At 58.1% G+C, this 26340-nt stretch overlaps 1 protein-coding gene across 5 annotated transcripts in view; it reads left to right on the plus strand.

Annotated features, from left to right (window-relative positions):
• Positions 1–25106, plus strand: part of SLC38A9 (solute carrier family 38 member 9) — a 32957-nt gene extending 7851 nt beyond the window's left edge. For 3 of the 5 annotated variants that reach the window (XM_084880988.1, XM_084880990.1, XM_084880989.1), the window contains exons 3-15: positions 6249–6381; positions 8251–8372; positions 8486–8549; positions 9260–9353; positions 10814–10984; positions 12147–12206; positions 13246–13437; positions 15054–15161; positions 16907–17013; positions 19780–19893; positions 21327–21475; positions 22725–22814; positions 24338–25103. In XM_084880988.1, coding sequence (XP_084737114.1) covers positions 6249–6381; positions 8251–8372; positions 8486–8549; positions 9260–9353; positions 10814–10984; positions 12147–12206; positions 13246–13437; positions 15054–15161; positions 16907–17013; positions 19780–19893; positions 21327–21475; positions 22725–22814; positions 24338–24503 — 1570 coding nt within the window. In that variant the 3' untranslated portion in view covers positions 24504–25103. The other 2 variants (XM_084880991.1, XM_084880992.1) reach the window with 2 other exon arrangements.
• The last annotated feature ends 1234 nt before the right edge of the window (positions 25107–26340 follow it).

The following is a 26340-nucleotide window of genomic DNA, read 5'->3' on the forward strand; positions in this document are numbered from 1 at the left end:
GTTAATTTGCCTGTGAAATTATTTATGTTGAAAACGCTGCCTGACGAAGAGAAATGCTGGAGTGCCTTAAAACGTCGTTATTTCTATGAAAACACGAGTGACTCCACTTTACGTCCGTAAATACAAGTCAGACTCCCCGGGGGGACGTGCCTTCCGTTAGAGGACCAGCTCGGCAGCTGCTGGGAGAACTCCAGCGTTTCTGAGTGACGCTCTGACTGGGCACACCCCGCGGCCGCCTGTGTCCCAGGATGACTTAGTGTATCTGTCCGTTGTTAACCTTTAGGAGTTAGGGCCGCTTTAGCCGCATCTCCACGTGTCTGTGAAAGGATGAGTCTGAAGGAGCGCGTTGCCATCATGCCAAACAGTTAAAACAACACGCCCTCCCCGCCCCGGCCCTCCTGCTCCGGAGCCGCCTGACAGCAGCCGCATTTGGGACACTGTGGACTGGCCAAAGAACATCCCACTGCGTGGATGCGGCGCTAACTGGCTTTCCCAGCGCTGCTCGGCCCGACGGGCCTCTGTGCCGGACGGGCGGGCTGGTCGTCAGGAGGGACACGGCGAGGGTCGCTGCCAGGGGGCCGATGACTGCAGCCAGGAGGGCGCCCGAGGAAGGCCGGGCTGGCAGGCGGTGCCTCCGTGGTGCCGGCGGTGACCCCCGGCTGGCGGGCCTCCTGGCGAGGGACACGCAGCCACAGGCCGCTGGTGGTTTTAACGTCAGAAGCAGCACCTGCTGCTGAGCTGTGGTCCTCCCCGCCGTCCCTCTGTGGGGGTGCAGGTCTGACTCGGGAGGGTCGGACGGCGCAGTGGGTGGCGGAGCCGGGAGCAGGGCTCAGGCCGTCCGCCTGTCCAGGCCGTTGGCAGCCGCGGAGCTGGTGTGGGGACCGCCTGGTGCCCTGCCGGCTCTGGGCGGCCCTGCTGCCGGCGATGCCGCTGGGAAGAGCCTGCTGGTTGGTTTGCGAGCTTCCCTCTTCAACTCCTCTTGTTCCTCAGCCCCACCCCCACCCCGAGCCTCGGCTTTGGGGCTCCTCTGCACCCCGTTCCCCAGGGGCAGAATCCCTGGGAGGCCTTCCCCCTGCCCTGCCCGTGGACGCCTCCCTGCATCTGCTCCTCCCGCTCTCTCCCATCTCCCGTTACCTTCCCGTGTCACTGCTTTGCTAAAGGCTCTGGGGGACAGCCCAGCCCGGGTTCGAGAGCTTTCACACGGAGATGTGACCACGGAGTGGGATCTGAGCTCTGCTCCACAGAACCTGCCCTCTCGGATCCTTCCTCCCCACCTCCTCTCCCCAGATGCCTGCCCCGATTCCTTCCCCCCCCACGCCCCCCCCCCCCCCCGAATTCCTTCCGATTCTGTTTGTTTCTGCCTTGCCCACAAACCAGCCATGGTTTATTTTCTTCCCCCTCCTCTTCCTCATCCACAGAATTTGGAGAAGCGGCATTCGGAGGGATCCTGTGTGTGGGTGGGAGGAAGAGGGTGGAGTGCTGGCTGTGGGGGAGGGAGACCCTCCCTCTCCCCTCTGGTGTCTGCCTGCTGGCCCGGTCATCGGATCTTCCTGAGAGATTAACACGAGAGAGTGCCCCCATTTCATGGCGCCTGTGTGGGAGCCTCACACACAGGAGAGGCAGACCCCGAGTCCCGGAGAGGCCGGCACAGGAAGGCACCTGGAGGCCCAGGTGACCTGGGCTGGGGCAGGTCCAGCCCCGGGCCTGGGAGGGGAGCCAGGCCCACAGATAACAGAGCACGAGCTCCTGATGAGAGGCTGGCTCTGCCAGGAAGTCACTTCTGAGGCTGGCCCCGGGGGAGCGAGGCCCCTCCCTTAGAGCCCCCCAGGCTGGGGGGGGGGTGGGCGGACACAGATGTCCCCCTGGAGCCCGAGGGGCTCGGTCACCTTTAGCTCAGAACAGTCGCCTGCTCACCAGGCCAGACCTGTTCTGAGCCTGGAGCTGGGAGGAAGTTTTAGTTAAAATGCTGGCCGGGCATTGTTCTCTCTGGCATTTTTTTTTTTTTTTTTAATGGGGAATAGTTAGGTTATGAAACTTGAAATGCTACTTTTTCCCAGAAATTCTTCTGGTAGATTTGTGTAGGAGAGTAATAATTGGCACGATACCGCAGGCGGAAGCCGGCCCTTTCCTTAGAATTAAGACAAGCTCTTCATTTCAGAATATTCAGCGGGCCATCTTAACTGTGTTTAATTAAGATAAGGCCGCCTGTGATCTATTTGACGTTCCTGTCCAGTGGCTAAAGGAGGAGCCGCTTGGAGGACTCGGGGGAGTTTTCCCACACCGGGCCTGTCTTTGCTGAGTGTCACTCGGTGCGGTGCGGGGCTGCCTCCCGGATGGGCGGATGGGCGGATGCCGGATGGGCTGGCGTCCGCAGGGCTGGGCCGCTGCTTCACGGCGGCTGGGAGCTGACCTGTCGGTGGGTGTTACCTACAGGTGCTTCTGAACTGGACCCACGTGTTTTGGCGTTTCCATTAGCCTTTCAGCCTTGTGCTAGGGCCGTGGTCGGCAAACTGCAGCTCGTGAGCCACATGCGGCTCTTTGGCCCTTGAGTGTGGCTCTCCCACAAAACACCACGGCCTGGGCGAGTCTATGTTGAAGAAGTGGCGTTAGAAGAAGTTTAAGTTTAAAAAATGTGGCTCTCCAAAGAAATCTCAATCGTTGTCCTGTTGATAGTTGGCTCTGTTGGCTAAGGAGTTTACCAACCACTGGGGTAGGCTGATAGCAGGAACAAAACACAAAACCCCTCACCTTTCTCTTGCCTGTCACTTTGTAGCCACAGAGAAAAGAGTGTTTTCACAACAGTAGAATTAAAACAACTTACACATATTTCTAAAACCAAAATTTGAAGGCTTGACTTGCATGAAAAGAACTTGAAATTGTTCTTAGAGAAGTCAGGCCACACTAACAGCGACGGGCAGAGGGACAATCTGTAAGCAGTGCAGTGCCTGTCCGCGTGTATGTGCCTGTGTGTTTGAGATCATATGTGTGTGCTGTGTACATCATGAACCGTGAAAATCCCATTTAAAATTGTAAGATGTCATAATTAACCTTGACAAATCACCTTTTACTCATTAACAGTCGCTAAAACTTTTGACTTTATAATGTCATCGGCAATAATTGAATATGCCTTTATTTTTTAAAAGCATTTAGCTGCCAGCCAGTAACTTAGACTCATGTGAATCCCACGTCCGTCTTGCTCAACAATCAGCTCGAAGAGTCTGTTGAAATCACTGGTCAATTCCACCCTCCGTGAGGTCGCTCTGTTCCCACACGCAGTGGCTGCAGGGCGGGTCTGTGAATGGGAATGACTGGTGTGAAACCTGCAGGAAGTAGATAGGTTTGAGAACCAGGCATAGAAAGAGAATGGTGGGCCTCTGGGGACGGTGTGGGCCGAGGTGCGGGGCCATGCTCTGTGCCAGGACGTCCTGTGGGCACCAGCGGAGGCCCGGGTCCCAGGGCATCCCGCAGTGGGGCCGGTCCTACGCTCGCTCAGCTCCTCCTGCGCCTGAGAGCCGCCGGCAGACCCGCAGACTCCCCCACCCCCCGACACACACACACAAACACACACACACACAGGAGCCGCGAGCAGGAGGGCCGTTCTGTGCGTGTTCATTGGCCTGGTAATTTTTTAATCCTGATCCCCTTTTCGTTTTCTTCTCCGCACGGCCCATCGGCAGGGGTTTGGGTGCGGGCGCCGGCCGTGTGTGAGAAGGGCGGTTGTAGGCCAGGGCCTTCCTCCCGAGGGGGACCGTCCGGCCGTGCTTGCTCCTGACCTTCCGAGGGGCAGCCGGCGGGCAGGAGGGTGGAGGCCCAGGCGAGAGCCAAAGCGCCCGAGGAATGCGAGCAGTGGAGCCGGGAAAGGCGTTGGTGAATTAAGGCTTCTCTGTTTACACGGATGTTAAATAAAAATGCGGGATTTTGAGTCATTAGTTAAACTATTTTTTAAATCTTGCTGAAGGTTAAATGCATTTTTTCTGCAGCGCGGCCATAAATAGAATGCCGGACGAATGTGACAGCTACGTGAAATTCTGTGATGTGTTTTTGGTGGGACGGCCAAGGAACGTGGGAGGGAGCAGTCGTGTGAAACGGGCAAAGGCAGGCCGCGTCTCACGTCCTTGCTTCCGAACGGGTTCTCCCGACAGAGCGTTCATTTTAAAAGTGTTTTCAGATCCAGCGAAAGTTCTGTATTTGCTCTGTGAGATGAAGCTCTAAGCATCTGTTTCTAATAATTCCGTTGAAATATGCTGAGTTGTATATTTTTAAAGAGAATCTATTTTGTAAAGATGCCCAAATATTTGTGTGAACAGGCGCAGAGCATCTCGATGAAAACGGCTGGAAAAGGAAAACTTTCGAGTGGTTTTGCTCAGATACCGTGGAGCCCACTGAGCGGGCACAGGTGGCAGCCCGGTGGGGGCCGGGCAGCCAGGGAGGCAGCGCCCTGAAGCCTGCCCGCCGGCCAGCCGCGATCAGCCCGGGACTGCCTGACTGACACACGGCTCAGAGCAGCGGCTGCAGGAGGACGACCCTGTCCCTGTCAGGGCCGCGCTCCTCGGTCCCGTTGCTGCTCCCGGGCTGGGCCCCGTCCCCCGCTAAGCGACATCGAGGCTGTAACCCCTCCTTGAGCTTTGGGTGTCGTTGCTGCAGAACAAGGGAGCCCTGTGGGCAGGAGCTCCCGGGGATGATCACGTTTCCCGGACATAGTTTTTTTTTAAATGTTTCTTTGGTTTTTAGAGAGAGAGGGAGTGAGAGATAGGAACATCCGTGAGAGGGAAACATCATGGATCGGCTGCCTCCTGCACGCCCCTCTACTAGGGATCGAGCCCACAATCCGGGCGTGTGCCCTGACCGGGAATTGAACCAGTGACCTCTTGGTTGCTGGGTGGATGCTCAACCACGGAGCCACACCAGCTGGGCAGACATACTGTTTTTGCATTGCTTCTTAGTCCTGCTGAGTGTCACCATCCTGGCCTAAATTACGCAGGACAGTGTGACGCTGTGAGGGGATTTCTCAGGCTTCGGATGTGAAAACCGGCCGGAGTTCCCCTCTGATCCTCCTTCCCTCCCGTCCACGTGAGGTCTATGGAGGCCACCTGCTTCCTTCCGCTTCTCTGCCAGGTCCGAGAGTAGGTCCGGCCTCGCAGCCACGCGTTGGCCTGGTGAGGGCCCTTCCTGGACGTGAGCTGGTTAGAGTAGAGCGTACCCTCGTTTCCGAGTGCTCTGGTGGGGGATGAGTAACAGAGGTCCGGAGATTCTGTGCTCACCCGAGAGACAAGGCTGCTCTCGCGCCTCTCCCGCCGTTTCTCTCGAGCGGCAGAAGTTAGACCAGTCCCTGGGTCTCCAGCTCGGCGGTGTCTTCAGAAATGACGGCCCCTCTTCTGTGCGTCCCCAGCGGCCTTCAGAGCTGAGCGTGCAGGGAAGTCACACGGAACCAGTGACAAAGCCCCGGTCTTCCCTCCTGAAATGGCGCGTTCCTGGCCGTGTGGGGTGCAGACCGTGTGCCACGGGGGCCTGGGCATCCGCAGAGGAGGGCTCCTTCCGTGCCTCTGCCTCGCCTCCTTGGGGTGAGGGGACCCCTGGATGCATAGAGCACAGGCGGGGGTTTCAGGGAGGCCATGGAGGAGTGGAGACAGAGTGATGATTGACACGCAGAGTCTGAGCTCTGGGGACAGGGCATGAGCAGGAGCTCACCGAACAGGACGTGTCACTGAATTCCAGGCAAAGCTGAACTCGGCACACGTGAGAGCTGGCGTCTGGACGTCCCCCTGGCCGGTCCCCGGGTCGGCCTCGCAGGGCACGGTGGTCACGCAGCCTGGGCACACGGGCCACGTGGCAGGAGCTGCTGGTCCCGGGGTGGCCCACCACCGAGGAGGAGGGAGCCGGGGCTCCCAGCACAGGGAGGGACGTTCTTGTCCGTCTCTGACTCAGGGCCAGCAGCCCCGTGAGAGAATGCCAAGCTCTGAATGCCATCAGACCCAAGAGAATGGGTCTGAGTCTGATGGGTGAACACTGGCCGCCGCTCTGTTCTCTCTAACAGTGGCTGGAGCCCTTTGTTCTGTCTCCGCTGCTGCTGTCTTCCTTTAAAGGGCAGCTCAGCGGCCGGGCGTGGTGGGCAGAGCCGGCCGGAGAAGGCTCCCTTTGTGTGCTTCCTGCCCGTGTGGGAGGCAGCCTGGCCCGGCGCCTCCCGCCCCCCGAGGGCAGGCGCCCTTGTCCCAGCCTCCGGGATGTCTGACAAGTGTCTCCCTCTGCAGGCCTTTCCACGTGGAGCCCACCAACATCGTCGGCGCGAGCCACGTGGCGCAGAGGGTCAGCGACCGCGCCGCGGCCATGAGCAAGCGGATCCACTACTACAGCCGGCTGGCGGCCCCCGCAGACCAGGCGCTGGTAAGGCCGCCGCCGCCTGGGGCTCAGGATGGACGGGAGCAGCCGCCGGGCGGCTCCGGGCTCGGCTCCGCTGGTCCCGTTCCCAGGGTGGCGTCATGGAAAGTCAGACACGGCTCACTGTGCCCGTCCTCCCTCCGGCGGGCCGTTCCCACGGGGCCTGGCGCTCCAAACCTCTCCCCGTGTTGACAACAGCCGGCGGTTTGCTGCGGGAGAGGCCGCTCGCCCCGTGCTGGGGGCCCGGAGGGAGGCCCCGGGCCCGGACCGGGGTGCCTGACCTTCCCCTCCTAAGACTGCATTGCTAGCTGAGGACCAAAAACATGGGTTTTCAGTAGCTGGTTGCCTATAAGCAGTAGCACGTTAGAGATACTCAGAAACTTCAAACTTAAAGAGCCACGGAGGCGTTCTGAGAGAGTGATCACCAGCGTGGGAAGGGAGCGGCTTTCTGCAGGCGGCTGGGGAGCAGGCTGGGCAGTCCCTCGTGGAGAGCTCATGCTAAGCACTGGGAGGCATTATGACCTTGTGCATAGCCAAGGCAGGGGCTTCCAGAACATTCCGGAGGAGATGATTCCCCCAGTTTTTCACTGATTCCTCCTGAAGCCTTCCCGTCCGTGGTGGTGGTGGTGAGTCCTGGCTTCATCCCAGGACTGTGTCAGCCTTTGGGAGCAGAGGGAGCGCAGCATCTCGGATCTGGTCAGGCCCTGCAGCTCCGCCTGTGGAGGCAGCCATGGCGGGCCTGCCCGGGCGGGCCAGCTGTGTGTGGTTTGCCGGGACACTCGGTGAGCGTGCACCCGGGGGAAGCCCTTCTGTGACCGGCTGTGAGGTGACTGGTGAATCCAAGCACATACACGGTTGATCTAAAATTAGCAATGGATACGACCGTTTTTAATGAAGGTGTTTACCCATCATCATTTTCCTTACGCTGCGCTGCCCCCCTCCCTCCAGCCACCGCAGGGTCCGAGGGGCCTACGGCAGCGCTCCTTCTCCCCTGGCGGCTCCTGCGCCCCTAACAGTGGGAGCCCCTCCCTGCGGGCCCGCCCCCTCACTCAGAGTCCATCCCACCTCGTCTGGGGGCTCCCTGCGTAGGCCAGGCTCCCCGGAGCCTCCTGACCGGGTCTCCCGACCCCTCTCCGCTCCCCGGACGGAGGAGAGGAGCCCCACGTAGGGGGGGCTGCGTGGCCAGGCCTCCCGCCTTTCAGATGGAGGGCTCGTGGTGGCCAGTCCTCACGAGCTCGCCCTGCAGGGTTCACTGTGTGCAGGAGAACGTGTGTGTTATTGGGATGTGTCTGTCGTCTGCTCATGACGCTTGGACGTGTGTCTGGCGTCGGGCGCTCTGACGCGCAGGAGACACGCTGCGTGGCATTTGCCGGCCCTGAGTTTGCGTGTCCGTGTCACAGGTAGTTTGCGTGCCCGTTTCACAGGCAGTTTGCGTGTCTGATTCACAGGTAGTTTATGTGCCCATGTCACAGGTAGTTTGTGTGTCTGTTACACAGGTAGTTTGTGTATCCGTTTCACAGGTAGTTTGCGTGTCCGTGTCACAGGTAGTTTGTGTGTCTGTGTCACAGGTAGCTTGTGTGTCCATTACACAGGTAGTTTGCATGTCCGTGTCACAGGTAGTTTGTGTGTCCGTGTCACAGGTAGTTTGTGAGTCCGTTTCACAGGTAGTTTGTGTGTCCGTGTCACAGGTAGTTTGCGTCTCCATATCACAGTTTGCATGTCCATTACACAGATAGTTGTGTGTCCGTGTCACAGGCAGCTTGCGTGTCCATGTCACAGGTAGTTTGCGTGTCCGTGTCACAGGCAGCTTGCGTGTTCGTGTCACAGACAGCTTGCGTGTCCGTGTCACAGGCAGCTTGCGTGTCCGTGTCACAGGTTGCCCCGGACCACGTGGTACCGGCGCCGGAGGAGCGCTACGTGTACAGCCCGCTGGGCTCCGCGAGCAAACTCCAGAGCTGCCTCGAGGGCTCAGGGAGGAACAGCAGCCTCGTGACCATGTGAGTCTGCCGTCCAGCGGGCCGAGCTTGCGTGGGCCTGGTGCGTGGAGTGCCGCGGGCGCTGTCCCGGGAAGCTCTGCGGAGTAACCCCGCCCGCTGCCGCTCTGTTTCAGCTTCATGATCTGGAACACCATGATGGGGACCTCCATTCTCAGTATTCCTTGGGGCATCAAGCAGGTAATGTCATTTTTTTTTTTTTTACTTTATTTTTCCCCCAAAATTTAATAAATCTTTATTGTTCAGATTATTACAAATGTATTCCTCTTTCCCCTCCCCCTCAATTGCGCCCCTCCACCAGGTTCCCACCCCACCCTCTGTCCTTTCCCCATCGCCCATTGTCCTCATTCATAGGTGCACAGTTTTTGTTCAGTCTCTTCCCGCACCCCCACTCCCCTTTATCCCGAGAATCGCCAGTCCACTCCCCTTCCATACCTCTGATTCTATTATATTCACCAGTTAATATTGTTTATCAGATTTTTTAATTCACTTGGTTTTTAGTTTCACTTGTTGATAGTTACATATTTGTTGTTCATAATTTTTAACTTTATCTTCTTCCTCTTCCTAAATAACCCCCTTCAGCAATTCATATAATTCTGGTTTGGCGGTGATGAACTCCTTTAGCTTTTTTTTATTTGTGAAGCAGGTAATGTCATTTTTCAGCACAATTTCAGCCTGAATTCTTGTTCTTTTTGGAGTATTGGTTTTAATAAATCTACATCAGTTTTTTAAAAGAGCAGCTGATAATACTTAATTCTACACGAAGAGGGATTCTTTATCGCAATTGCTGGCCAGGTTTTTATCAGGGTCACGTAGGGCGGCGTCCCATGGCGGCGTCAGTGTTCGCTCTGACGTGATGCCTGTGCCGCTCTGCATTTTGTCTCGAACAGGCGGGGTTCACGACCGGCGTGTGCATCATCCTGCTGATGGGCCTGCTGACCCTTTACTGCTGCTACCGGGTGGTGAGGTCACGAGCCACGATACGTAAGCGCTGCTCAGTGAGGACAGGCGGGCGTGCAGGGCCTCCCGCGCAGGGAGCCGCCGGCCTGTGCGTCCCGGGTGGTGCCCAACGCTGGCTGCCCTGCTCCCGGCCCCGCTGACCGGGCTGCCCCGGCAGTCAGGAGCCGCGGTTCTCTGCGGAACACGCTCCCCGTGCAGTTAGAGTCCTCCCAGGAGAAGGCCTGCTGGTAAACGGAGGCTTTACAGGACCTCACGTTAAAAATCTGTGATCTTCTCCAGTTAACGGTGACTGGCTTTGACCTATCCCGACCCAAAGACCTAAATGTTGGGCTCTCCTAAAAGTAGAAATTATATCCAGAAAAACATGAAAACGTGAGCAATGTGTCCTCTATAGCGAACTCTAAAAACTGTACCAACACATTTCCTCCACTCGTCTCCGTAAACTCTGATCAGGGAGACGCCCTCTGGATTGTGTTGGGGTAACATAGGGCTGAACAGGCGCACGTGACCTAACTGACTCCCAGCAAGTGTGAGTCAGCGACGGCACTGCCCAGTTGTTCTGTCTCTCCTCAGCAGTGGCGTGTTTTCCCTTCATTGTGCTGCTTATTCACGGCCCTTCCCCTCTACCCACAAGCCCCTTGGTGCTCTTGTAGATCTGCCAACTTCTGTCTATGATGTAGCCACTAGCCCTTATTCTATTATTTCTGGTCCATTTCCCCCCATTCCGTATTTGAATGGCTTTTTTATTATATGGGTTTGTTTATATCTGCCCATCTTTTCCATGGTAATTCAGTTGGTAGAAAAAGGATAAACTTTCATGTTCTGTTTCTACAGTCTTTTAACTTTTCTGTAATTTAATTTTTAAATTCTTTTTTTAAGTTTTTTTTTAAATTGATTTCAGAGAGAGGAAGGGAGAGGGAGAGAGGAATAGAAACATTAATGATGAGAGAGAATCATTGATTGCTGCCTCCTGCACATCCCTTACTGGAAGTCAAGCCCGCAACCCAGGCATGTGCCCTGACCAGGAATTGAACCGTGACCTCCTGGTTCATGAGTCACGCTCAACCACTGATCCATTCTGGCCGGGCTGATTTTTTAAAATTCTTAACTCAGTTGTGTGAAGCTTAAATTGGCATGTGTGCTATAAAGCATGACTCAAGAAAACTGTTTCCCTTATTATTATCTAAGCATGATGCCTCCTGTCCCTTTACTAACGATTGTGCCTCTCCGGGGCTTACCACGTGCTTTTACTCATGACAAACTGTTCCTGTACTGTTACTGTTTCTCTGGTTACAACCATTCTGTTGACCTACATTTATTTTTATGCGTTTGCTCTGTGTTCTCACTTGTGTTATTTCTTACTGTGATCTGCTATGTCTGCTGTAACACCCATCGCCGTTTACTGAATGTTCTGAGTTAATCTGGGGAAAGAAAGGAAGAATGTGGCATCGACCCGGCTTCTCTCCTCCCCTTCTCGCGCGCAGCGTCGGTGGACACGGCGGCCTGGGAGTTCCCGGACGTGTGCAGGCACTACTTCGGCGCCTTCGGCCAGTGGTCCAGCCTCCTGTTCTCCCTGGTGTCGCTTGTCGGGGCCATGGTCGTGTACTGGGTGCTCATGTCCAACTTCCTGTTCAACACCGGGAAGTTCATGTTCAGTAAGTCTCCACGTCCGCCACGTGCGTTCAGTCATTCCAGGTGCCAGCACCACTGTCATGGCTTAGTTCCCACCTTAAATTCTGGACTGGGACAAAGAAAAAGGTGCTATTTGTAATTCTAGGAAACATATTTGGTTTCTGTGGGTATGATCTCATATATAATGTGTGTTGCTCATTTGCAAAGACTAATTTTTGAATCGGTTATGCTCCTTCAGATTCTCTAATTAATATAAAATGTATTGAGCTCCAGCAGATGTTTTAAGCAGTTTCCGTGTCTACCAGGAGATTTTAGTGCGGCACTGCTTACGGAGTTCATTCATAGCTGTCGGTTACAAAAGAGGTTGTATAGGGTCTTGGGGAAGCAAACTGCAGAGGCTCGTCTTTGGGGCATTAGATCCTCGGGGTGTTAGGATCCTGTGACGTTGGGACCCTCGAGGCGTTAGGATCCTCGGGCGTTGGATCCTCCGTGTGTTAGGATCCTTGGGGCGTTAGGGTCCTCGGGGCATTAGGGTCCTCGGGGCGTTAGGGTCCTGGGGGCATTAGGGTCCTCGGGTGTTAGGATCCTCGGGGAGTTGGGACCCTCGAGGCGTTAGGATCCTCGGGCATTGGATCCTCCGTGTGTTAGGATCCTTGGGGCGTTAGGGTCCTCGGGCGTTAGGGTCCTGGGGGCATTAGGGTCCTCGGGTGTTAGGATCCTCGGGGCGTTAGGATCGCAGTCAGGAACCCGCTGGCACAGGTGTCAGGGCTTCCCGGCTCCAGGCAGGCATGAGCGTGGGCGCCAGGGCCGCCATGAACATCCCCAGCTTCTCCTCTCAGACCACGCCCCGCCCCGGGGATGCTGTAAAACCCGGAGCACGGAACTCCCTTCACTCTGCCGACGCCCACACGGCGGAGTCCCGTGTTTAACCTACTTTACGACCTGAGATCGCCTCTCACCTCCTTACGCCTCTTTTAAGTTTAACCAAGCAGGCTTATTAACGCCTCCTGGTTAACCAAGGTCAGCGCCACGCAGGCAGAGCGAGCCTCTCAGGCCCCAGCAGCGGGAAACACCCCCCCGCCCGGCCGCCCAGACCTTCCCGGCTGGTCACGGATAAAGACATCAGCAGTGACCAGTCCAGCCTCTCACTCAGCATTATCGAACTCTGTTTTCCTTCGTGTCCAGATTTCATTCATCACATTAATGACACAGATGCTGTGCTGAGGACCAACGACAGCAACCCTGGTAAGTCGTGTGCGACGTAACCTTCAGCTTGGTTTTACTCCCCACTGGGCTTCAGAATAGGTTTAAGGTGGAAATGATGGCTCTGTAGGTAAATCTGCCACAAAACCGTTCCCACTGTCTACCCGGGCCACCATTGAACTGTTGGCCGTCAGTGTTTAAAAGCACAGGAAACCAGCCGCACCCCAGCTTGTGCTGATGTGAGGGTGCGATGCCAGGTCCTGTGCCACTCCCGGCTGTGGCCCCGCGGCAGGGCCCGTGTTTGCCGTGAAGACTCAGCACGCAGTTCACGCGCCCGGAGCCCTGCCCGTGTTGGGTCCGGGGCGCAGGTCCGTCTGCTGCCTCAGCGTTAGGCCCTCGGTGCTCGGTCACTGACGTGAGGGCACACGCCTGCTTCCCGTGGGTTGCTCCTTCCTGACGGGGAGCGGCAGGGGACACCACGGCCTGGCGGTGGGTCTGCCGTGTTCCAGCTGCGTGACGCTGCCACGCACATCCGTGCTGGGAGCCGGCTTCACCTCCCCGCTCCCTGGTCACCTCTGGGTGCCCGGCTGCCGTCCACTAGGACCCACTTCCGGGAGAATGACTGGCCTCCCGGAAGTCAGGGTCTTTACGCTCTGACGGGCGGTGAGGCGTGGGCAGCACCGTGACAGCTCCTTCAGCGGCGTCGCTTTTTACTCCAGAACCAGGGGTCAGCTCACTGTGGGCAGAAGCCTGTCCTTTGGCCGCGGGGGGCTGACCACAGCATGCCACCCGCGTGGATTCTCTCATGTTACCGTTACATACATGTAATGTTACCGTTACCTGTATGTAACCGTGGAGCCACAGGGGTTTGTGGGAGCACTCACAGTTCCCAGCAGAAATGAGGGACGTGCCTGCCCATTTCTAACATTCCTCCCCCTTCCGTTGTGTCTAACATCGGAGTGTAAGCCTCCGTCTTTCCCCAGACGAGGGGCTGGGTGTGGGGTGCAGGCTGAGCCTGGGGCCCGGTGAGCCTCCGGGTCCCGCCTGCTCCCTGCTCTCCTGACCGACGCCTTCCCTGCAGTGATCTGTCCGAGCGCGGGCAGCGGCCGTCCCGACAACGGCTCCGCCGTCCTCTCCGCCGACGCCATGGGCCGGCCGCAGTTCGAGGCCTGGTGGGACAAGTCGCGGACAGTGCCCTTCTACCTCGTGGGGCTGCTCCTGCCGCTGCTCAGCTTCCGGTCGCCGTCCTTCTTCGCCAGGTTCAACGTGCTAGGTGCGCTGGTGCAAGGCGGGCGGGGAGCGGCTACCCCGTGGGGATGCTGGTGCAGAGGGGGGCTGCCCGGCTGTGCCTCTGTGTTAATTATTTGTGCACATTTCCCCACTCGGGGGCTTGCTTTTTGTTTTGTTTTGTTGTGTTTTTTGTTGATCCTCACTCCAGGACATTGTTCCTTGGTTTTAGAGAGAGGGAAAGACAGAGAGAGAAACACTGATGTGAGGCACACATCAATGGGTTGCCCCCAGCACACACCTCCCACCAGGGCTGGGGATCAAGCCCGCAACCAAGGTACGTGCCCTTGAGTCCGAGGGCCGACCTATCCACTGAGCCACACTGGCACAGGAAACGGTGGTGACGGTGTCACACCCAGGTCCCTCCCAAGGCGAGCGCTGGTCCCCACTGGCCATCGCCGCGCAGCGCTGCCCGCTCCCTCGGTTTGGGGGCCCTCGGTTCCGAAGGCTGGCAGGTTAGCCCTCGCCGAGGGAGGACACGGAGCGGCTCTCCCGATCCTACAATAGTTGGCGTGCAGCACAGGAGCGTCACCTGACCGTCCGCCTGGGCCGTCTCCGCTCGCTCCTCAGTCTGCCTGCCTTAGCTCCTCGGCGCTTTTTCTCTCCGGAACACGTGGCCTTCCAGAGGAGCAGGCTTCCTCCGGGAGCCTGTCTCACACGCTTCCGAAATCACGGGGTGAAGTCTGCGGTGTCTCCTCCTCAGCCTCAGGGTGGCCAAAGGCACCGGGCAGCCCCGAGCCGGTTAGCTAGAGACCCGGCGCCATCATGAGGAGCTGATGACCAGCTCAGGGTAGCGCCTCCCTCCCTGCAGACCCGATCCCGCTGGCAGCCCGGAGCATAGGCCCCTGAGGCGCCGTCACTGAGCAGGTGGCCTTCGGGTGTCCAGCCGACGACCGACGAGGGAGGGTTGTCCTCTTAGCTTGGCCTCGCAGGATGCACGCCCAGACAGAGTAAGGACGGTCGCCTCAGCCATTTCTTGTAAAGCTGTAGCTTCCTGAGAGAAATTAGCACCTGGTTCCCTAGGAACCTCCTGGCTCAGCTCCACTGTGACGACCTAACGCCTGAACAGGAGCGATCCACCGACCCTCCGACTGCCAGGCTGAGTCCTTCAAAGCCCCGTCCCTGTGCCTGAGGCTGTGGACGGGCCATCTCCCCCACACCCCTCGCCCCTCACAAGCAGCTGCTCATCACAGCCCCCCAGGCCCAGGCGGCGCCCCGGCTCTAGGCCCCTCGCCGTGCCCTGGATGCAGACTGACGTTCCAGGCTGTCAACACCCAAACCTTCCAGCACGGAGACCAAGTCCCTTCCTGTGTCGCCTGGCGGCTCTGTGGTGGGCTCCGGCCTCCGCTAAGCTCAGCTCGGGCGCGCACTGGCCGCGGCCTTCAGCGACGTCTGAGGCCCTTCCTCGGTCCTCCGGCCCCCTGCTCCGCTGTCTGTGTGTGCTGCTCCCCGCGCCGCTCCTGCCTCCGCCCCCTCCTCCCCGCTCTCGCCCCGCCCCCCGTGTGGTGGGAAGCAGTGCCGGCGCAGGGCCCGTCTGCTGAGAACCGGGACGAGCAGGTGGCGGCATCTGCCTGAGCAGGCCCGCTGGTCTGTCTCCCACAGGCACGGTGTCCGTCGTCTACCTGACCTTCCTCGTCACCTTGAAGGCCGCTCGCTCGGGATTCCACCTGGAGTTCCACTGGTTCGAGCCCACGGAGTTCTTTGTGCCAGGTGAGCGGCTTTAGCAGAGATGGGGCGCGGTCAAGGTGGCTTACCCGTAGACAGGTGAGCGGCTTTAGCAGAGATGGGGCGCGGTCAGGTGGCATGGCTGTAGACAGGGAGCCGCTTTAGCAGAGATGGGGCGCGGTCGGGTGGCTTGGCTGTAGACAAGGAGCCGCTTTAGCAGAGATGGGGTGCAGTCAGGTGGCTTACCCGTAAGCAGGTGAGCCGCTTTAGCCGAGATGGGGTGCAGTCAGGTGGCATGGCTGTAGACAGGTGAGCTGCTTTAGCCGAGATGGGGCGCGGTCAGGTGGCTTACCCATAGACAGGAGAGCTGCTGTAAGAATGTGTTAGCAGCGGGTCTTTACGTTCACCACGTGGATGGCTGCTCCTCCATGATGGGAACGGCTGCTTATGCTGAGCTGAGCATCTTCGGGGACGTTAAGCTGAAGCAGGTCCGTGGGGCCCTGGCAGGTGGCTTCGTTGCTCAGGTTATTTCACCTACAATGCTAAGCCCACATACTGTCTGTGCCTCTTCAAGTCTTTTGCCCGACTTCCTGTTTTTTAAATTGATTTGTAAGCGTTCTTCATTCTAGATGTGCGTCCTGTGTCAGATGGCAGTATTACAGCTATGCCCCCCGCCCCCTTCTCTCTCAATGTGTCTTCTCCAACCAATAAGGCAGCAGCTTGGCAAGGATGGGAGGTTCGGGGCTCCTTGAGACCATGTTGTCAAGGAATCTGTGTTCCTTAACTCACTGAGCAGTGGTCCTGGGCTTCCTCGGAGTATTTTCCCCCTCTCACTCCCACTTTCTGTCCGTTTGTCCGTCCGTGTGTGTGGGTCAGGCTGCAGCAAGTCCGCTCAGCCACACCGTGTTGTGTTTGGAGAGCTCAGTCTGTTCTCACGGAAACTAATCATTGGTGGGTGTGGGCTTCCTATCGCCGTGCTGTTCACTGTTTCCTGTGATTCCGTTCTTCCTTCATGGTGGGGTGACGTCGGATTCTTACTGAATTTTTCCATTGTTCCTCTGGAACGAGTATCTGCAAATAAGGTCATAAGTAAAAATTTTATCCACTTTCCCACATGGGTGCCTCCATTATAGTTACGTAAGCATAGTGCTGCCATTGAGATGATGTCACCTTTACTGCTCTCCCTTTCAAAGCCACTGTGTTTATTGCAGAAAGTTTAGAGCATGGGTAAGGGTTCCTTTAAGATAAATCCCACTCGCAGAGGCAACCCAGCTGTGCTTTGGGATGGTTCTCCCATCTTCCTTTGCACACGCACACGCACGTGCATGCGCACTGTTTTCAGTAAAAGTAAGGTCCTGCCATCGTGCTGCCTGGGCCCTGAGCACTTGCTGTGACATGCAGTCCTCCTGTAGATCCTCACACCTGCACGTCACTGACAGCTCATCGAATAGCCATTCCCGCCATGCAGGCGGCCAAGTCATTTCGGTATTTCTGAGCAATGCTATGTCCATTAGCCATTAAGAAATGGTAAGCGACCAATCCTCCCTCCCAGGATTCCTTTTCTCAAGTTATTTTTTCCCGAGGAGTCACTCCCATGTGTTTCCTTTGCCACTTCGAGCACTTGCTCGGAAGAGCATGAACCTTGAGGAACTCCATAAAGAGGCTTTTGTTTTCTTCTCCCCTTGACAAACGCGGACAGCTGGTTGTTAGTGATCAGCGTTTGACAGCTTAGCTCTCTCCTAGTTGTCGGTGTTAATGGTGTTAACGTGGTTCCCGTTTTTCTCTCCTAGAGATTAGAGCTCGGTTCCCGCAGCTGACGGGTGTGCTGACCCTGGCTTTCTTTATCCACAACTGTGTTATCACACTCCTCAAGAGCAACAAGAACCAGGAGCACAACGTGAGTGACACCTGAGGAAAGGGTGCTTGCTTCGGCCTTAGCTTCTAAGTTTAAGTTTAAGTGGTGGACTATGGTCAGCAAACCTTTCCCGTAAAGATTCAGGTGGTCAATATTTCAGGCCTCGGGGGCCATGGGGGCCCAGTCCTCACCGCCCCAGGCCTGTGGTGGCCCCAGTAGCCATGGGCGCCATGTAAACAAGTGATGGCCGTGTTTCAAGGAAACTTTATTTATCAAAATGAACAGCTGCCGGGCTTCACTGGATTTCACCGGGGGCCACAGTTTGCCAGCTCCTGCTTGAGCAAGCACTGAAAACACAGAGGCCAGGCCAGTAGCCAGCAGAGTGATGAAAGCTTTAAAAATACCCAGTGACCTGGAAGCCAGGAAAAGGGACAGATAGGAAACACAGAGCAAGAAGAGAGATTTAACCCCATAACGCTGGTCATCACATGAAATAAAAACAGTCCAATTATTCCAGTTAAAAGACAGGAATTGTCAGAATGATTGAAAACCTAGCTCTATGCTATCGATGAGAAACTTCCTTCCAATACAAAGACGTACCATAAAGACGCTGCACAGAGAAAGGTGGACTTCAAGTGAGGAGTATCGCCAAAATACAGAGGAACATTGTCTAATGACCTTTAGGGATCGATTCATCGAGAAGACATAATAATCCCAAGCATGTGTGCACCCTATGACAGAACTTCCTGGAGATCTCCTGGCCCCTCCCTTAGTAACTGAGGGAACAAACAGGAAATCAGTGAGGGAGGGAAAACACGACAAGCACTGGCAGCCTTCCTGGTCTCAGTGCATCTATGGAAGTCTCCGCTCACGCAGCAGCAGGATGGACATTCCTTTCAAACGCACACGGAGCACTTCCCGAGATGGCCCATGTGCCGGCAAGTCCCAGTAAATGTGGAAGGACTGAAATGGTACCAAGTGTTTCTTTGGCCATAGAGAAGTTAGATATCGGTAACAGAAAGAAATCTGGGAAGTTGGCAGACACTAAACAACATATTCTTAAATAACCAACAAGAAAAAGTAGGAAATGTTTTGAGGTTACTGAAATGGAGACAAAACACACCAGAATGTAAAGGATGCAGCTAAAGCAGTGCTTAGGGGGAGATTTATAGCTGTGAACACTTATCTCAAAGAGAAAAAGATCGCAAGTCAATAGCCTGCCCTTCCACCTTAAGACTCTGGAAGAAGAAAGCAAACCGGACCCAGAGCGAGCAGGAGGAGCCAGTGCCTGTGGCCTCTCTGCGGATGTTGAGCTCAGGTGATGGCTTCTAACCGTGTAAACAGAGGTCCCCTCGGCGGCACTGAACCACACAGGAAGGAAGAGCTCCTGGGCCTCGGGCTCTGAGGAGGCTCTGGGCAGCGTTTGGCAGAGGCAGCGAGAAGGCAAACATCTTCTAAGTGGAGGGAAGTCAGCTGTCAACCTCGGGCAAGAATGTAGGTCAGGCTCCTCTGTTTTCCTGTGTTGGGTCACCTGGGAACACACACCTGGCATCTGACCTGAGCGCGGAGCTGGGATGGAGTGAATCTGGATTCTCCACTGTCACGTCTTCCCAGGGAGTAGCAGTGTGGTTTGACACTGGCCCTCGGGGTCTCCATCGCAGGTAACTCCTACCAAGCAGGAGAGGCGTTTCACGTGGTCGGGACCCTCCCTTTCCCTCCTGACGCGATGGGCAGACGGAACTTGGTGACAGGAGCGTCTCCCGCAGGTCCGTCTGGGCCATGAAGCTGTGTAACGAGACACATTGGCTTTGGCCAGGACTCCCTCCTGCGATTGGATGAGTTAGGTCCCAGGAAGCGCATACCGGGGCCCTCGATCCTGCCTTTCTCGCTCCCTCCTCCCTGCCTGGTTCCACGTGAAAGCCGCTTCCACGAGGTCTCCTAGCGCTCCAGAGGGAATGGCAGACCAAGTGAGAGCGCAGCGAGGACGGAGAAGTGCCGCACTGGAGCGAAAAGCGAAATCGGGCGGGCACAGGAGGAAGGGTGTCCGCCTGTCAGACGGTCCCTGATCCGTGTGTTTAGTTTCCTCAGTGCTCACGGCCGTTGGTGTTTAAGATGAAGAGTGAACAGGCCTGTCCCGCACGTGGGGGGCGGAGGCCAGGCCCGTGCACTGCGGTCGCTGTGCGGGTCCGACAGCTGCCGGGGAGGGCCACGGCCCGCGGTGCACGGCGCCCGTCTCTGCTGGCCGCCCGGCGTGACGGGCAAGGCTGTGCAACGGCTGCCGCTAACGTCCTGCTCTCACGTCACTGAGGCTTGTCCTTGGTGCCTGCCCGCTGTCTGCTCCTCCGCAGCTTCCCCTCCTCAAAAGGTCTTCATTCCGTCCCGGGTCTGGGCTGCACTCTGGCGCTGGGAGCGCCTTACTGAAGGGAGAAGATGTTCATTCTCGGGCCATCCTGAGAGTGGTAGTCCCTTAGCTTTGTTATTTCAGTTAAAACTTACTCACTCATTTGCTTTTTGAACTTACGCCAGAATTCCTACCATCTTAAACCACCACTTACGTTAACTTCCTACCCTTGCCCACCGGCAGCTCCGTGTGCACCCCCCTGGAGTGCCCACACGTCAGACTAACTGTCCGGCTTGTGAATTGTTTCACTTCCTTTCTGTGAACAGATGGGAGGTGTACGCATGCACACGCGCTCACGTACCCTCGCTCACACGCACAGCCAAAGTAGACCTGTGTGTGCCAGGCTGCTTTGTCCTGTGGGACGCACTCCGCGGCAGAGCGCGTGTGAGCTGCCGTCCTCCCCGCAGGTGCGGGACCTGTCCATCGCCTACCTGCTGGTGACGCTCACCTACCTGTACATCGGAGTGCTGGTCTTCGCCGCCTTCCCCTCGCCCCCGCTGTCCAAGGACTGCATCGAGCAGGTGAGCCTGGACCTCTGTGGGACCGACCCCAGCCCTTCGGAGTGTGAGCGACACTGACCACTGAGCCCCCGCCGGGCCAGCATTTCCCTGCTGGGTGCAGTGGGAGGTGTGGTGTGAATGTCACGGGTGTGAGAGCCACGGGTGTGAGTGTCACGGGTGTGAGAGTCACAGGTGTGAGAGTCACGGGTGTGAGTGTCACGGGTGTGAGTGAGTGCCACGGGTGTGGGTGTCACGGGTGTGAGAGTCACGGGTGTGTCACGGTGTGAGTGCCACGGGTGTGAGAGCCACGGCTGTGAGTGTCACGGGTGTGAGTGAGTGCCACGGGTGTGAGTGAGTGCCACGGGTGTGAGTGAGTGTCACGGTGTGAGTGTCACGGGTGTGAGTGTCACGGGTGTGAGTGCCACGGGTGTGAGTGAGTGTCACGGGTGTGAGAGCCACGGGTGTGAGAGCCACGGGTGTGAGTGTCATGGGTGAGAGAGCCGCAGATGAGTGGTAAAGGTGGCTTCAGCATGGTTGTGCTGATGGCATCTCTTCTCAGTAAGAGAAACAGGTTGAGAGGCTGCCGTGGTGTGAACTTGGGACGTCCCTCCCCAAGGCCTGTGGCTGCCAGGCGTTTGCTGCAAACTCCCTGACCAACAGCCCGTAAGGCCTGTCGCCGGGAGCAGCGGTGTCCGTGGTGTTTTGTTGAAGGGGGAGGGGTGATTGGCTGCTTCTCTGAGATGCCACGCTGACACGGAGAAGAGCTGTGAGAGGAAGCGGATAGAGTCCTGTTCTCCCGGTGATGGGCTGTGGATGCAGGGACCCTGGGACAGGCCTGCCCCCTCCCTGTGCCCCTGGCGGGAAGGCAGTGTGCCTCAGGGGGCGGCACCGCCTCGGCTCAGTTGCCATTGAATACACTCGATGGTCAGGCGGGGCCCTCGGAGCCGGCTCCTCCGGGGCGAGGACAAGGCTTTCTTGTTGAGCTGCCGGCTGATACTTTTTAAAATATATTTTATTGATGTCAGAGAGGAAGGGAGAGGGAGGGAGAAAAACACCAATGCTGAGAGAGAATCATGGACGGGCTGCCTCCTGCACGCCCCCCACTGGGGATCGAGCCCACAACCTGGGCCTGTGCCCTGACCAGGAATGGAACCGTGACCTCCTGGTTCATAGGTCAGCACTCAGCCACTGAGCCACCGGCCAGGCCAGCCTGGTGCTGTCATGACGTAGGATAGACGTGTGGCGATGGCGTGTTTCTGTAAACGTTCCTGAACACTTTCCGTCCCGGGGCTGGCTCCCTGAGGGGAACGGGAGCGCAGTCCGTGGCAGGCCCCCCCTCATGGGCCGGCGCCCACAGGGCGATCACAGGGCGATCACAGGGCGCAGGCACCACCTCGCAGACGGGCCCAGCCCGGCTCTCACACGACTCTCTCTCGCTCGCTCGCTCGGACCAGAACTTCTTGGACAACTTCCCCAGCGGCGACGTGCTGTCCTTCGTGGCGCGCATATTCCTGCTGTTCCAGATGGTGACCGTGTACCCGCTCCTGGGCTACCTGGCCCGGGTCCAGCTGCTGGGCCACGTGTTCGGGGACCCGTACCCCAGGTGAGGAGGGCTCCCGACCAGCAGGCACCGAGGGCGGGGTGCCGCCGGCCGCAGCACCGGGGAGATGTCTCTGGGGACAGGTCACGTGCGGGCTGTGCCGGGACAGGGACCTGACTCGGCTGCTGCTGACCGATACACGCACGCCCGGGCAGCTGGGGGCAGAGGTCCTGGGCCGGGCCTCCTTCGCGTGATGGCGATTGGTGTCCACTTAGTCCCTGACAGGCGTGTGCCTTTCCACGCGTGTGCCTTTTTGCGTGGCAGCTGGCCGCCTAAGGCAAGGCAGTGTCAGGTAGGGTCTTTCCTGCGTGGCCGTCTCGCCGGCGAGGAGCTGCGAGCCGCTGTGGCATCGCGCATGGCTCGCGCCTCTCCCAGGCTCCCACGCCGCTCAGGCTCCCGGACACCGTGGGCCCGGCTCCCTGCTCTCTCGCTCAGTCTCATCACAGCCCCCCAGGCAGTCCCGAGGCTGGCCCTGTCTTATTGGGAAAATATTATCCTAAATGAAGAAAACGTCCGGGTAAAATCTGACCAGAGGTCACGTTTACAGTAACCGGCACACCATGGTCTGAGGTTTCAGTAACCGGCACACCATGGTCTGAGGCAGTCTTTCTGGAGTGTGTTGGTGACAAACCGTAAGCTTGTAAAGCAGGAGGCCGGGTCCCCAGGCCGGCAGCGCGGGCGTGGCAGCCGGTGCTGGTGGTGCCGTCGGGAGGGGTCGGGAAACGGGTCAGGCCGCGGTGTGCCGCCGCAGTCCCGGGCCCCGGAACACGGGAGGCCGGCCGGAGACGGCCAGTGAACGCGCTGGGCCTGCCTGCTGCCCTGGCCGGCCTGTGGGCCGGCGGAACGGGCTTCCTTCTCGGGAAGGTCTGGAATGCCCCGGTGCTCACAGGGCGTTTCTGCCACCGCCAGCGCACACCGCGTCTGCCCGGCGACGCCCTCCGCGCACGGCTGACGCGTGTTCTCGTGACTGATGACAGACCCAGGGCACTGCAGTTGTCCTGGTCTCCGATGGCAGAGCTTTTGTCTTGAGGTGACTGAGCGGGGCAGTGGTGGAGACGGCCTCGGACACTCGCCGTGCACTCCCGTGGCGGCTGTCCACGCGCACAGAGGGCGGGCCCCCGGGCCACCCCTCCTTCCGCGGGCGTCCTTGGCATGTGTGGGACGTACTGACTGTAGACGTGCTGGTAGTGAACTGTGTTCTCCCGTCCGTGGTATACGTGCCTGTTTTATTTTTACTTCTCTCCCTCCACAGCGTCTTCCACGTGCTGGTTCTGAACCTGATCATTGTGGGCGCCGGCGTGAGCATGGCCTGTCTGTACCCCAACATCGGCGGCATCATCAGGTACTGCTGGGCCGCGCCCCTGCGGGGTGCTCTCTGCTGGGGGCCTCGCCCCTGGGGGGTGCTCTCTGCCGGGGTGCTGTCCATGTGGCTGCGGTCTCCTTCAATTGTGGGAGATTTCAGGGCTTAAAACTAATGTGCACGTTGTCTGCTGTCCCTTACGTCTCATCCTCCGTTCTGCTCCTTTCTAACTGGAAGCCCCGGGCCTGAGCGGCAGCACCTGTTCTCTCTCTCATTGTCTCCTGTGTCCTGTCTTCTCACCCGTGGAAGTGGCGTGTAGTAAATAGCATGTCTTGGGCACCCGGGAGGTCTCTCACATGTCACGGCTGAGCCCTCACTTTCTGCTCAGGAGCACGGCCCCGGGGGAAAGGCCTAATAGGAGGTGGCAGGGAGATCTGGCTGTGGGGGGCGGCCACGGTGCGGTACACAGACCTGTATCGTGGAAGCCCAGCCTGACACTGATGTGCTCATGCTGACCAGTGTCACCCCAATAATTTAGTAAAAAAGAAGAATATAGTCCAGTGTCAGCTGTCAGGAAGGAAGAGCTCAGGTCCTAAGGGTGCTTTCCTTAATATTCTTTCCCAGAGGCACTGTGACGTTTGGGGACATCGAGTGGGTTGGGAACATGGTGCCTCGGTTCTCACGGACACGGGGCTCAGAATGATGTGTCCCTGAACCTACAGAACGCAGGGCTGAGTCCCTGCCGAAGGCCCTTCCCTCAGAGAGCGGCGAGCAGCCCGATGCCCGTTGGACACGCGGACCGGTTCCGAGTGAACTGTTCCGAGTGAACCGGGAGGCAGTGCGGCCTGCAGGCTTGTGTGTGGCGTTTTGTTAGGACCTTTGATATTGATGCTGAATGCTGCGCGTGCTCATCCGCTCATCCTCAGGAGATGCAGCCCTCCACACATGCAGAATCCTAGTCCTGTATCATAAAAGGCTAATATGCAAATCAACCGAACAGCTGAACAACCGGTCGCTATGACGCGCACTGACCACCAGGGGCAGACACAGCGCAGGAGCTGCCCCCTGGGGGTCAGTGTGCTCCCACAGGAGGAGTGCTGCTCAGCCAGAAGCCGGGCTCATGGCTGGCGAGTGCAGCAGTGGTGGCGGGAGCTTCTCCTGCCTCCAGGGCAGTTGGACATCCCCCGAGGGCTCCTGGACTGTGAGAGGGTGCAGGCTGGGCTGAGGGACACCCCCTCCATGCACTAATTTCGTGCACCGGGCCTCTAGTTAGTTTATAAAAGATCAAAGCGAGAGAGCCAGTCTCCAGATGTTCCCGAGGAAATCCCTGGATTGGAGGGACGAGTAAAACCCTTGGTCGAGCAGATGCCGTAAAGACACACAGGAAGTGATGGTTTATAGTAGCTTGGCTAGTACAATGACTGGCCTCCAGCGCTGTGTCAGCAGCAGGTGGATCCGGAGGCCTGCTCAGCGGATGAGGAGGGTGGGGTTGTGCCGCAGTCACCTTCCTGGTAAATCACAAAAGGCGAGTGCGGGCGGCTCTCACCCCGGGCGCTTCGTTCCAGGTACTCGGGAGCGGCCTGCGGCCTGGCCTTTGTGTTCGTCTACCCGTCCCTCACCCACGTCCTCTCCCTCCGCCACGAGGGCCGCCTGACGTGGCCCACGCTGGCCTTCCACGTTCTCCTCACCGTCCTGGGCCTGGCCAACCTGCTGGCCCAGTTCTTCATGTGACACTGTCCGCGCCAGGGGTCCGCCCGGAGCGCCGCACCGCCGCGGCTCTGCACATCCTGCCGGGAAACCGAGACCGGGCGACAGCCGCCGTCGCTCCTGAGCCGCGTGGCTCGTGCGGGGAGGGACAGGAAGAACCATCTTGGTCCCCGCCCGCCTCCTGTCCCACGCCGCCTTCCTCACGGGTCCTGCGTGGAAGGTGTGCCCTCAGGAGAGCACGAGGGGGGCGACCACGAAGACTCAGGGCGTCCCGCCGGGACTCCGCCCAGGCTCACTGCACTCCCTTCCTTCTGTCACTCCCTGACCGTTGTTGCAGTTTGCCCAAACCTTGACCGTTGGGGACAGTAAACCAAATACCTCATTTTCTAAAGAGAAATCTCCATGACATCAGTGTTAATAGACTGAGTTTTTAACCAGGAAAGAAAGGAAGAAAAAGAAAAGGTCACTGGAGCCCCGTGGCCATGAACTTTATACAAAATAAATGCACTCATGGCACTGGCTGCTGTCTGACTTCTCTCGTTTCTGATCTGGTGACTTCGGTCAAAATCCTGGTTCCTCAAAGTGGAGTGTGATTGCCCCACCGATCAGCAGGGGGTGGGGGTGTCTTCTGCCCGTGGGAAGAGGGGTCACGCGGGGCTGGTGGGAAGAGCGGAGGAAGCAGAGCTACAGGCCCCCCCCCCCCCCCCAGGGAGCAGGGGGTGGAGGAGGGGGCCCGAGTGGGGTCTGCCGCCCAGTGTGTCTCATTCCTGTAGGGACGGGTTGGCTCTGGGCGAGGGGTGCCCTGCAAAAGGGACCCCCCCCGCCCCCACTGTGTAACTGGCGACGTATCTCAGCGAAGCCCTCAGCCTTGTCCACAGACGCAGGCGAACACCGAGGACGTTCCCTAAAGCTCTTCTCAGGCCTCGCCGGGAACATGCTCAGGCTCACACAGAGCAGAGGGCATCACCGGCTGACACCCCAGGGCCGGCCCCTGACAGTAACGCCGAGAGGGCTGAGCCTGCTCTGCGCACCCCAAGTTCCTCCCCCCCCCCCCAATACTTACAGCCACTCCCATCTCTACAACCTTCCGAGGCACTCCCGGGCTCGGGCTCAGTACTCCTGCTGGCGGGCAGCCTGGGGGGAGGGGGAGGGGGGGCCTGCAGGGGAGCCAGTGGGTTAGAGACGCCCCGTTCGTGTCTGGCTCTGTTGACCTGTCTCAGCACAGGTGATGGAGAGCATGCATGTCTGTGCTGGGCAGTCCTCTGCTGTGTGCTTCTGTCTTGTCCGTCGGAGCCCCGGGAATCAGAAGCCAGGGGCTCCCTGAGATCTTGCAGGCTCGGCCCCTGCTCCCCCCAGTGGCCCCTCTCATCTCTGAAAAGGAGTTTCCAGCTCCGGCAGACTAGAGCATCGGCCCGAGGACCGAAGGGTCCAGGTTTGATTCCCAGTCAAGGGCATGTACCTGGGTTGCTGGCCCAGGTTCCGGCTTGTACAGGAGACAACCGATGAATGTGTGTCTCCCATTTCAGTGTTTCTCTCTCCCCCTCTCCCTATTTCTTTAAAAACTAATAGAAATATTTTTGAAATAAATGTATAATAATAAAAGCATAATATGCTAATTAGACCGGACGACCTTCCGGGCGAAGCCGGGGCTGCGAGGGGGGCCGGTGGTACGAGCGGGAAGCTGGAGCCGGCAGCGGGGAAGGAAGGCCCACTCCTGCACAAATTCCCGCACCCGGTCTCCAGTGAACACCCGGTCTCCAGTGAACACCGGGTCTCCAGTGAACTCCGGGTCTCCAGTGAACTCCGGGTCTCCAGTGAACTCCGGGTCTCCAGTGAACTCCGGGTCTCCAGTGAACACCGG

The sequence above is a fragment of the Pipistrellus hanaki genome (assembly GCF_964339955.1).
Source record: "Pipistrellus hanaki genome assembly, chromosome: 4".
In the NCBI taxonomy this organism is placed as follows: Eukaryota; Metazoa; Chordata; class Mammalia; order Chiroptera; family Vespertilionidae; genus Pipistrellus; species Pipistrellus hanaki.